Source organism: Leuresthes tenuis, unplaced genomic scaffold, assembly GCF_036924035.1.
Source record: "Leuresthes tenuis unplaced genomic scaffold, fLeuTen1.0.hap1 SCAF_3, whole genome shotgun sequence".
NCBI classification, from domain to species: Eukaryota; Metazoa; Chordata; class Actinopteri; order Atheriniformes; family Atherinopsidae; genus Leuresthes; species Leuresthes tenuis.
In genome coordinates this window covers 30,151,056-30,163,576 of record NW_027325357.1, presented here as the reverse complement: position 1 = coordinate 30,163,576, position 12,521 = coordinate 30,151,056, and the positions used below count along the sequence as shown (strand labels likewise).

At 36.9% G+C, this 12,521-nt stretch overlaps 1 protein-coding gene across 3 annotated transcripts in view; it reads right to left on the bottom strand.

The window, feature by feature from the left end:
* Positions 1-1,814: 1,814 nt before the first annotated feature.
* The window catches only part of fbln2 (fibulin 2), a 114,272-nt gene continuing 103,565 nt past the window's right edge, over positions 1,815-12,521 (bottom strand). For all 3 annotated transcript variants that reach the window (XM_072382941.1, XM_072382942.1, XM_072382943.1), the window contains 2 exons: positions 10,991-11,114; positions 1,815-3,094 (listed from right to left, as the gene is read on the bottom strand). In XM_072382941.1, the coding sequence (XP_072239042.1) occupies positions 2,734-3,094; positions 10,991-11,114 (485 nt within the window). In that variant the 3' untranslated portion in view covers positions 1,815-2,733. The remainder of the gene's footprint in view (positions 3,095-10,990; positions 11,115-12,521) is intronic.

The window sequence follows — 12,521 nt, the reverse complement described above, 5'->3', positions numbered from 1 at the left end:
GTCATAAGAGCACTGAGGATAAATTTGCTTCTACAGGAGACGGGAAAAGATTTAATCAGTTTGCATTAGCCAGTAAACATGCAACTTTTGATGTAAAGATGGCAAAAAACACTAACCCTGCTTCGAAGTACAAAACACTGGGTGCCCTGTTTCTCTAATGCAGACAGCAAACTGGCTCTTTCAAAATTTCGGTTAACTCCTAGTTTGAATCGACAATGTATTCATTTATATATATCATGTTTCTGAAAACTTCAGAAATACTTTTTGGCTTGAATATGCACTGTTTTGTGTGGCTCATGATTTTCTCCACTAAACAACTAAGCCATGATAATGTGAAATATGCAAGGCTGAAATATTGAGATACAAATACTGAGATATAAGAATAGCTCCATGTTTGAATAAAATATGTATAGGTAAATATATATATATATATATACACAAATATAGCATCCATTTCAGACTATATGCTGGTTGATTTATAAGCCAATAGTTTCAGTAAAAAGACTAATCTAAAAGTTTGTATCAGTCAAACTGTGGTGTTTTTTTATTCAGTGACCTGTGAGAAAACCTCCTCCCTAGTTTCCAAATGAGATGCTATCTATTGGGATGTATCAATAGGCTTGGGTAGCAAAGCACACATACTTTCCGGGTGGGAATGTCAAAGGGTGTAACACACAATAAATGTTCTTTGTGGAGCAAGTGATAAAAACAGGAGAAGAAGATGAGCTCAGAGATGGTGAGAAGCAGTTTGTTTTAAAAATAACATTAAAATCATAATCAGTTAGGAATTTACAGAAAAATTAATTCATATTGGTTGACTTTATTAAAGTTGTGTATATAGTGTAGGTGTCTGTTTCTGCTTGATGCCAGTAGGTGGTGATGTTGGCTCATTGGTAAAAAAAAATAATAGAAATGTGGAAAAACTGAACCTGACACACTGCACTTTCAAAAAAAAAAATGGCAACAATTTGCTAATTTATTGGATGGTTTGTGGAAATATGCAGCATATTCATCCCTGCACATCACACAGGAAATTGTCTAGTAAGAACAAGATTGCATGATGTTTACCCTGAGAATATTACAAGCAGTGACATACAAAGAGGTGTCCTATAATAGAGGAAAGACTATAACACGTAATACAAATGTTCAAACAGTTAAGTTACCCTTCAGATCAATAATATAATGAATGCTGGATATTAATTTTCAGGACTGTTCACTATTTTCTAGTGAGATTTGCATTGAATTTAAATTCTCAGTTTAAATCAGATCAATCAAAATATGATATAAACCAAGGGCTGTAAAGAGTATAGATTTCTCTAAGCACAACAAACTAATGTGCATTGACTTATATGTTACACGATCAGCCAGTAAGAAACAGTCATTCCAGAAGGATAAAGTCTGTGTTACTCGAAGTATCCTTCACTGTCCAAAAACTTAACATGAATTCAGACATTATTTAGTAAGTTTAAAACATTCAGCTTAATTTATTTAATAAAAAAAAAGAAATGGAAACAAAGTCTTACCTTGTGCACACATATACTAATTTGGACCAGTTCCCCAAAAAAGAGTGAACAATAAAGCTAATACAATACAATACAATAAGATTTTTATGTCAGTGTTAAATTACTGGAAAAACAGACAAAATATTTTGTCAGCTAATTAGTGGCCAAGATAATGACTACAAAAGCAAACTATCATTAATTTTCCATCCCTGCTTAATCACATTAATGGTTGTGGGGCTGGTGCCTATCACAGCTCTCATTGGACATCTCATTGTCATCATAGGGCCAATATAGAGGCAAACAACCATGCAGGAAGCTACAGCTCTTTTGTTAAAAGCAGGATGACCCTGCTTAATATCAGGGTTCGCTACGTTCAACATATTTACACTGAAATAATTAATTTTCCATGTGGTGAAAGGCAGAATACACCCAGAATACATCACCACTCCATGACAGAGCCAACTGAGACAAATGAGACAAATAACCATGCACACTCACTCCTAAGGTCAATTAATCAATCAATCAACCAGTTAGCCCAACATGTCAATGGAGTACCCAGGAGAGTATTCAGAGAGAAACCATACTGGCTAAGGGAGAACTTTTGAACTCCATACAGAAAAGCCCCAGCTGAGAGTTGAACCAGAAACCTTCTTGCTGTGGGATGACTGTGCTTACCACCACACCACCATGCAGTCAAAGCACACAATTGTTTTACTTTTTCTCAATTTAATTGATTGGAGGTTAAATTCAAAATAGTTAGACTTGTTTTCATGCTTCACTTGAACTTTCTGTATAATCATTTGATACATTAATTTTGAAAAGCTTTTATTACTTTTTGTCAGTTTTGGGACAACATAAGTGCCCCTAATTTCTACTTATGCAAATCTTTATTCTTTATCTTTAAATTTTCTGCAAAAAATAATTATCATGAAAATGAATATTTTTCAAATTATAGCGTAAAGACAAGTGCAAACCACCAACCCCCGACTTATGCAGTGAGCTGTGCAGGAAATCGGCACAATCTGCAAACTCTTTGGTACATACAATGAAAAGATGTCTGAGGAAATATTATCACAGAAAATCTACCAAAGTGAACAGTTACATGTTGAGCAACGTTTTACAAAATTTGTGAATATGAGTGGAAACTGATACTTTACAAAAGTGTAAACTCAAGAGAATAAAAAAAAAACATGTAGCACCATATGAAAAATGCAGTTTTTGTCCCAGTCTGTTACATTCTGTTGGATGTGATGAAGACATAGATTCTGGCCAGGAACAAGGTAATTTTCCCCTGCCTCAGCAGTTTCATCTGCACGTCAATGAGGAACTCTTTGGACTCACTGACTTTTCTCTGCAGGTAGACAGCACCTGTGAAGCTGTTCAACTTGCGGGTGCTGAAGTAACCATCTTCATTGCCCTTTGTGAGGCTGATGACTATGTTGTCGCCAGCGTAGGAAGGGGATGGTCCGATTCGAAAGATCTGGGCTGGAATGATGATGTTGGTCTGGAAGCTGAGCTGGTAGTAAGTGATTCGCACAGGAGAGTTCTGACAGTCTAATGAGTTGGTGGGACAACTGAGCCTCTCACAGCGTCTGAAATGAACCGGGGAAGATGGAAAAAAGAGGAGAGATATGCAAGACAAAATATTGAAGAATGTGTTCTTGTTGAATTGAAAAACTACAAACAAGGACAGCTTTTTTGCTAAAATGATAGGTTTGATAGGTATACCAGCAAATCATATTGAAAATTTAATAAATTAAACATATATTTTATTTACAACAATAACAACTCCTGCATTGGTATAAGGGCAAGGTGATGTAACTACTAGAGCATTTATTGTAGACTTTTAGTAGTACCTGATTACAGTAGACTACAGTCGACAAGGTGGACTGGTGTGTTTATTGACTGTTTGAGGATCACAAAGATTAAATCTATTGTACATGCCAGCCTATCTCTGACAACATTCTGAGTTGCTGAAAATAACAACAAAAAGTTATGAAGTCAATTAATTGCAGGATGAATTTTGTTCGAAAGTAATACTATTGTTCAGGACCCCTGATGACATATATTAATGATGCTCCCCTCCTTTGAATAAAAAGAGATTTCCTGATAAAGTTAATGTGTTAATATTCATGGATATGTCTCCAGCATAATCATTTTCATAACAATATTCATTCTGCATGACAACTAATGCCCACCACAGTGAGCAGATCCATCCATCCATCCATCCATCCATCCATCCAACTACTGTGTCTTAAGTCTTTTGAAGCAGCTGCTCTTTTGCTTAACATTGGTAGTAGGCATGTTCAACATCTACTCTTAAAACTATTCATTCTCCATTGGGTGAGAGGCAGCACACTCATATTCATTCTTAGGGTCAATCTAGAATAACCAGTCAACCTAGCATGGTTGTTGGACTGAAGGAGTAAGTCGAAGCACCAGGAGAGAACCTGGCTGTGCACAGACAGCCAAGATTTGAACAGGTAACCTTCTTGCTGTGAATCAAAATTAGGCATCAGTTTTCTGTGATTAATACTTTGTCAGGCCACCCATTACAGAAAAAGTGACTGTAGCTTTGTATATTTTTAAAGATGTCTAATTCTTTCTCCTCTCTTTTTTTTTCAACTCAAGAAGACTTTTCAATGGTTCAGCACCTGATGTAAACAACAGTAATGAACATTTTTAGGAAACACTGGAAGTTTTATTCCAGTGTACAAAGCTGACAGAGAAACACAAACTGTATCAAATTCCTTTTAATTATTTATGAATTTTTGTATTCTGTTTCTGTGTGCCTGTGGCATTTTTCTCTTGATAGCCCTCTATTGATGTATAGGACATCATTAATTAACTTATTAAACGTATTAATTGATTTTAATATTGGTTTCATGTCTGTTGTACTGTATATCTCTGCTCATTTGCATTTGCCTAGTTTTGCTAATTTGGCCTTTATTGTTTAAGTTACAGAACAAAGAACCCAACTTTCAGAAATTAAATTTTTTTATTCTATTAATTTTCATTATATAAGTGAACCATAAGTTCATATTAAAACCTGTATGTGAATAAGCTTCACCTGGTTTACTAATTACTAGCTTAGTGTAAGTGCAGTACTTGCTAACTTGCTAAGTGGGTTGTTGTGGTGGACTTGGAAATTACTTTTTTAGCTGAACTATTAATCGATCTTAGTGTCAAGCTGACTGAATGATTTAAAAAAAGAGATTTTGGTAACCTAAAACTTTTTACTGCCAGTCATTTTCGGTTTTGGGACAATCTATGTACAATGGGACAAAAAATTGTCCCATTGTACATAGATTTAAATATTTGTATATAGTTTGATTACATCTCAATTTTACCTTTGATTACATCTAAATTTCACCTCTTATATTACATTTTGCACTATTTGGAACTCTGGGAGTAGCTATTTGAGACTCTGGGAATACAAAACACTGGTGTAGTTCTCTGTATAATTTTGCACTCACTTTGTTTTGAGGACTTGCAGGTGACAAGGTAAAAAAAACGCCTATAAATATACATGCTTTTCATGATAAATATTTCTATAAAGTATTACTTTATTTCAATTTTACATTTATTTGTTCATTTTTTCAACCCATGTTTACCATTTCAAGTTCCAAAACAGTTCATTGAGCGTCTCTGTGTTTTTTATTGTAATAAATAGTATACTTTTTCAATACAGATTTGATCATTTCTGTGTATGTTTGGGCCCAATGTGTTAATAAAGTATGTAAAAATGAAAAAATAATGATCAGATCATATAGATAAAGTTATGCTGAAAATAATTATACCAAGCATGGGTATGGCAAACATTCTTTTTTTTTTTTTTGGTATATAAAATCAAAATCAAAAGTATTCAAAAACGGGTTCAAGTGGCAAAGAATCTTGTCCAGAGGGTGTGTCCAGATTACAATAATAATAATAATAATAATTACAATAATCTGGACACACCCTCTCTTCCCACCACTCCACACCAGGTGACTAAAAGATCTCTGGAAAATGGCAACAACCCACTTCAATTGCAATTTATTGAGAAACAAGATGGTATGGTACAATTTGATCTGTGCCATACACTGCTTGTGATATTCTGGTTCTGTTATGTGCTGTGTATTTGGTTTAGTATTCATTTTTTTTATTCATTTAATTTTTTTTATTCATTTAATTTTTGTTTTGGATTTCTATCATTTCTAATTGTGTGGATATTATACATATAGTTTGAGTTATTGCATGCATGATTGGAACGGCAAATAGGATTTCAGGCAGTGAATACACCCATTGACCGAGAGCTGTGTCAACCAATCGGCTGTTGGACCCGCCCATAGACTGACTGTAAAAGCAGGACAGGTGGCCGGATGAAGCAAGCCTTTTGTTTGTGGAAGTAGACTCGAACTAGAAAGAAACACCGGCGGCAGGGATCTCAAGGGACGATCGGACACCAGGAACAATGCATTGGATACTCTGGGTCGTGTAGTGGCAGAAGTAGGAGCTTTTGCCCGAAAGCTGTGAGACCCTGACAGAAATGCACTTAGCCACTGGTTGAGGTCTACTCTGAGATGGGAGAGTGACCCTTTTTAAATTCGTACAGTAGACTGCCGGCCATTTCTTGTGTTTTAGGTCCACGTCGTGTTGTTGTGGGGACCAGCGGGGAGCACCAGGGTTTTTAAAAGAGGGATGCCAGCTCTTTTTAAGGACATTGTTGTTTTTTTTTTAAATATAATAAATGTTTCTTAATTGTGCATCTACGCTGTGGCTCGTCAGTACCGCTCACACTCCTAGTTATAAGGAAAGTACTACAATCGGTGGAGAGGGGTGGTTAGTAGTTCGTCGTGGATTATTGCAAGGAAACAACCACCCCCGTGACATGTGCTCAGTCAGAACATGTGGGTCAAACGAAAAAGGATATGCATGGGATGAATGAAATGTTCTGTGAGATGTTTTAATCGTGTTCTGGTTCATTAGAGAAGTTCCATGGGAGATGACCCAAGTTGTTTAATCTGGTGCACTTAATCAAACTTTATTTAGCACTTTCATACAAGAAAATGCAGCACAAAGTGCTTTACAAGAAAGAAGAAAATAAAACAAAGCAGTGAAACCCAAGGCCACACACAGACACATGCACACACACTCATTTATACATCCACACATACTGGAAGGAAGACGTAAACCTTAAGTAAAACAGAATAAACTGAAGGCAGAGCTGCTCTACGTAAGGTAAAGCACAGAGCTTTGAACTGCACGATTAAAGGCTTAATTAACGTCAAAGACAAACAAAAAGGATCCTGAACCATTGGCTAATATTCCAAAACTGCTAAGCGCAAAGGAAAAATATTACAAAACAATATTTAGAATGTGGGCCCTTAGGTCAAAGCATGCATGCAAGGCAACAGTGATCAATCTCCAACCAAAGAGCTGATGTCTAGACCAGCCATTCTCAACCTTGGGGTCGCGAGATGATGTCTGGGGGTCGCCAAATCATTTTGGAAAAATATAAATGCACAAAATTAATGTAGCTTCCGACTGGACGTTAGAAGGACGACAAGCGGTTGGTCTTAAACAGGCATTTTATTACTCAAAACCTGTTACTGTTGTTCGTAACTAGGCTACACCAAAACAACAACGAACCTGTCCACTAGTCTCATGTCTGCCGTGGTCATTCACACATCATCAGAGCAAAGAAATGTTTTTTTCTCCCCGGTCTGCTGTCAGCAGGAGTGGCGGCTGCGGAAAGCGTTCATAGTCTGAAATCGCAGAACGTAAACTTAAACATTATAAAAGTAAGCGTTGATACATTCATATTAAATTACATAATTTCAAACAGAAAAACAGTTGTTTTCTGCTTCATTGTTTGTCCAAAATTCATTGTATCAATGCAGCGTTTGTATGCGATTCTAATCTGTGCGGGTCAGATTCTGGTCAGTGAAGCACTCTGTGGTGAAGTGGTTGGGGGAGAACGAAGAAAAATATATATTTAAAAAAAAACAGGTGCGTTGTTGTTTTAGCCACATCTGCAGCAACTTTGCTAGCTGGAAAAATGGCTTAAAAGAAAAAGTGTTCCAGACAGTCAGCAGCAGCAGGGGTCCCAAGATCAGCCACCAGAACCACCACCAGAGAAAAGAAGGGCACTGACCGGGCCGACACCGGCGGCTGATAAAGGTTCGAGGCTCCGTAAATATCAGCCCGACTTTTTGAAATATGGCTTTTCCTGCACAACAAAAAACAGCGTTGACTACCCACAATGTGTCATTTGCTCTGAGGTGCTGGCACACGAGAGCTTGACGCCAGTAAAACTTAAGAGACATTCAATAAACCAATTGATTTTTTTCAGCGCAGACAGCAAGAACTAAAAATGCAATGCATGTTGAATTGGGGGTCGTGACTCAAAAAGGTTGAGAACCACACCAACACAAGCACGATGCTGTGGCACTGCTAAGGAAAAGTTAGCAGCACGAGGCCACAAGGCTCGTCTCAAAAAATAAATGATGAATTGAGATAAATGCAAAAAAAATAAAATAAACCTTTTGTCTTTTATTCTAATTTGTATGGAAAGATGTTATTGTATCACGTGATGTTATAAGAAACTCTGATGGCACACTGTTGGTACCACATGAAGTGTTTCTAATCCAACTTAAACAGAAAAACTTAATGCTGATCCTGAACTATCTGTGGATGGCTCAGCATCACGAAACACAGCCACTGGTAAGAATTAAAGATAAATTAGTAGTAAGTAACAAGTGAGAATTAAGTCGATTATGCTGAAAATTTTTGTTTTTTTTTTTCCACAGAAAAAGTTGATGGTACTGGATTTCTTATTAATGCTGTACAGCAGGTTGGTGAGTATTTTGGTATTGTCTTAAAACATGGTTTATATCAACTGGCCAGTTGTTTTGTTTTTATTCTATTTTATTTATTTATTTATTTTTGGTTTGTTGATTTGATTTTGTTTTTGTTTGGGGTTCATATGAAAACTTAATTGGTCGACCAATGCACACTGGGATTGGACCTGTTAAAAGGCAATTCCTGAATATAGAACATTGTGAAAATGACATGTTGCATTGTTGTGCTGCTCGGTTCTCTCTCCTGCTAACATTCATCCACAGCTTAAATTAACTGCATCAGCAGCAGAACCACTACAGGACTCGCAGCCAAGTGACTGATTAGGCGTCCGTCTGAAATTAAATTTACCAATTGTTAATCATAGCCAATCATACATATATCCATTGCCATTGGTGTGAATCGGTTTTTCGGAGTGGGACCTTAGGCACTGGAAGATAATTAAGTGGTCGGTTGCCAAGGGGGAATGGGGCCATAGGAGAATTTTCCCGGTTATCAGCCATTAGGTTTTTCGCTCCTATGTGCTGTGAATAGTGGATGATCCTGATGGTAATGTTAACAGCCTTAAGCAATTTTTGAGTTTCAATATTTTAGAAATTTTTGTAGCTTAGTTAATTATTGTTATGTGTTGTGATGGTACCTATGGCTGAACAGGGCCTTGCCACTGCTCAAACCACATACAGTTTTGGGCCAGAATTAATTGATATTTCACACAGAGATTGGGTTTGGGGCCACAAACACACAGAATAATGTTAAGACATATTTAAACAGTTATACATATATTCCTTGCATACACATACATGCGTGATACTTATATTTTCAAGAAATGTGCTCTTTGCAGAGTTATGATCAGTTGAGTAATGAAGGTTGAACTATTCTGAGAAAGAGGATCTGTTCCCAGCATCATGGTAAACACTTCTGATACAAAAGGTTTAGCTAATGCATTACAATTTTTTTACTATTTACACATGCATATGCAATGAAGACTTGCTTGCTGCTGATAATTGCAAAGAAGAACAGCTGACACATAACAGCTCACATAATAAAGTTATATCAAAAGGGGGATAACCTTAAATGGTCCAAGACTTTTAAGGCGTCCAGGGGGCATTGAGAGGAGTCAGATGAGGTGGCTCGGGCATCTGGTTAGGATGCCCCCTGGACGCCTCCCTGGTGAGGTGTTCCGGCCACTAAAAACTGGCCAATTATACTCTGTCAAGTGTAAGTACAACCTCTGTGAGATAAGGCTGAATATAATATATATGAAATGTTTCCGGATATCGGGACTCGGCCTGACGGATTTCCTGTAAGAGTTCTGTCACTCCGAGTCCATCTCTGCCGTATACTTTACATATGACCACTAATAAATACTTAAGATTTTAAGATTTATCCAGCTTGTTCTTGGGCTTCCATTGAAAGAATTGGGCTAATAATATCCCATACAATTCATTTATTCATGTGTTTAATTATTGTCTAAGCTAAAAGTAAAAATTTAACAGAAAAGCACATTTAGCGCTTAGTTACAATGAATCATCTAACACTTTAAATTTCTATTACATTTTGTTTTCAATTTGGGATCACGTGAGAAGTGCAGTGTTCCTATGTAATGTTTAAAGAGCACAGGCTATTTTGACTACCACTCTGGCCCAGCGTTGCAGAATTACAACATAGACATAACAAGCTCTAAATCATATTTGATAAATGTTTTCCAAAATAACTAAATATGTTCTACACGTTGTAATAAACACAAAAAAAATATTTAACGAATTTTACTTACTTTAATCCTGACAAATCCAGTCATGCAAAAGAAAAAGGAGATGAGCTCAACGGGAAATTTACAGGTAAAAGGGATGTTGTAACTTGTTGTAATTTGCAACTGTGGATCTTACAGGTAGAAGCTGAAGAGCATTCCTAGTCTGCATTCTTATGCTTTATAACAGTTTATCCATCAGAATTTACAGCTTAGAACAGACCTTGATTTAGTGCAGCATCAAATTTGCACAACTCATGCCAGGGCAAGAGAATCTTAGAATTGACACGGGGCAGATCAGGAGATGTTTTAACTTCAGCTTTCTGTCTGTGGGTGACAAATCTATTCATGAATGAAATATGTCTTTCCTTGGCAAGCAAAGCCATGCCACACTAAAGGTAAAAGGCTGTCTCTAGATAAGATGTCCGGAGGGTATGGGGATAGGGTTAGGTGTGTGTGTGTTTGTTGTTTCTTTCCAGTGAAGCGGGGGGAGCAGAGACAGTTCCAGGAAGCTCCCAGCTGATCAAAGCCATCTGACTTCATTGTACAGCTCGATGGGGGTCATGTTCAGTTACCAGCTATCCAGCACAGACTCACAGCTAACAAGGCCCCTCTGTGAACTACTGCAAGGACATGCATGCAGTGTTTCACAGCCTGAGGGGGACCTAAATGGATACCTACTGAAAAAACCTTATCACTAGAAATACTGAAGAGCAATGCATCAAGGGCCAGTATGTATCAGTACCAAAAAACAAAACAACACTGTGATTGCTGGATGGATCAAAAGCTTGATTTGCTTGTAGTTCGATATAGTAAAAATCAGAGTTCATACATAAACTTATCAAAGCAAAATATTTCAAGATTTAAAAGGTCGATGAGAGATCATCTAACTAAGACTCACGTGTCGGACACCCTCTTGTAGTTGTGAGGACAGTCGAACAAGAGACACTTGAAGCCTCCCTGCAGGTTATAGCAGGTCTTCCCGAGGGAGCAATTGTGGGTGCCAGTCGTGCACTCATCGACATCTGGAAATAGAAACAATATGAGTAATACTATAAACACTAACAGTACCCAACTCAGAGTCCATTCATTATGACTAATTTTTGGGATTTAACCCATGTCATACGGCCACGGAGGCAGGTGTTCTGATGTGAATCACAATAACTCAATTATTTATTTGCATCCGTTGGATTTATGTTTGAAAAATATAAGTTGGGAACAGTTCAGCATTGTAGAAAATGCAGTCTATTGAAGATGCATGAAGCTCGAGTCAGCTTGTAATTAGCTTAGCTTAGCATGATACCTATTTCTTAGCTGCCAGGATAGATTTGTGGATAAGGAGAGATGGATGCAGTACCAAACATTCTGCACAAACTCAATATAAAGGAAATGTCTCTTAAATCTTTGACAGGATGTCTTACATTGGCTTATTTTTGCTGGATATCAGTAAGATGGAAAAAGATACATAGGGCAGTAGTTCCCGGTAGTTATGTACAGCAAAATTCTAAATCAGTGTATGTAAACTGATATAATTTTTTCTGTATGTTTATGTTTATTGAAGTCAGTACATTATTCCTAAGGGTTTAACTGCAGTACTTTAGTTGTGTAGTTGTTATAAGCTCAAATGTTTTCTTTTATGTCACGTGTCATGAGAGGCCGCACCATTATACAAAACTCTGGAAGCCTCTCTAGAGGTACAGTGTTCTTGTTTTGCGATAGAAATTCATATCAAGCTGACAAGAACTGCTTTGTGTAATCCAGAATGGCGGTGGATAGGAACAGCCAAAAAATATATGATTATAATCTTGAGCAAAACATCTTCTGGTTATCAGTAGAGAAACATATGGTGTACTTGTACTGTGTCCCTGTCAAACAAATTTAATAAACTAAACAAACTATAACTTTACATTATGTAAGTTGGATGGTGGCAGTTCCTTCAAGCAGGTGTCAGAGATTTGCTAGCTGATGGTTTTGTAACTGCAGAATACACAACCAAAAGCAACAGCTAACGTTACATTGGCTTGTATGAGAGCTTATAAGGCAGAGAAATCACTGGAAAGTTCTTCAGGCTTTTCCAATAGATTGATGACCATTCAACAAATGGTTTCAGAAATATAAACAAATACAGAAACTTGAACTAATTTTTTTTTTTGTTTAAATTAGCTTTAAAAAAAAAACATCTTTAAAATTTAACATAGATTTGATTTCAATTGGTCAGTTTACCCCTAGATGGTATAATGTTTCTCTAACCTGGAACAAATTGAGCCACAATTCCACTTTTGTTTCAATAAGCCATATTTTTACAACCCTTTATCATTAAGGCATTCTGACAATTTAAGCTAATGGGAAACTGAAATTTGGTTACACTTTATTTGTACTTCTAGTTAATTCTCCCTTATGTTGAGACCAACATAAGGGAGAAAAATGTTTCA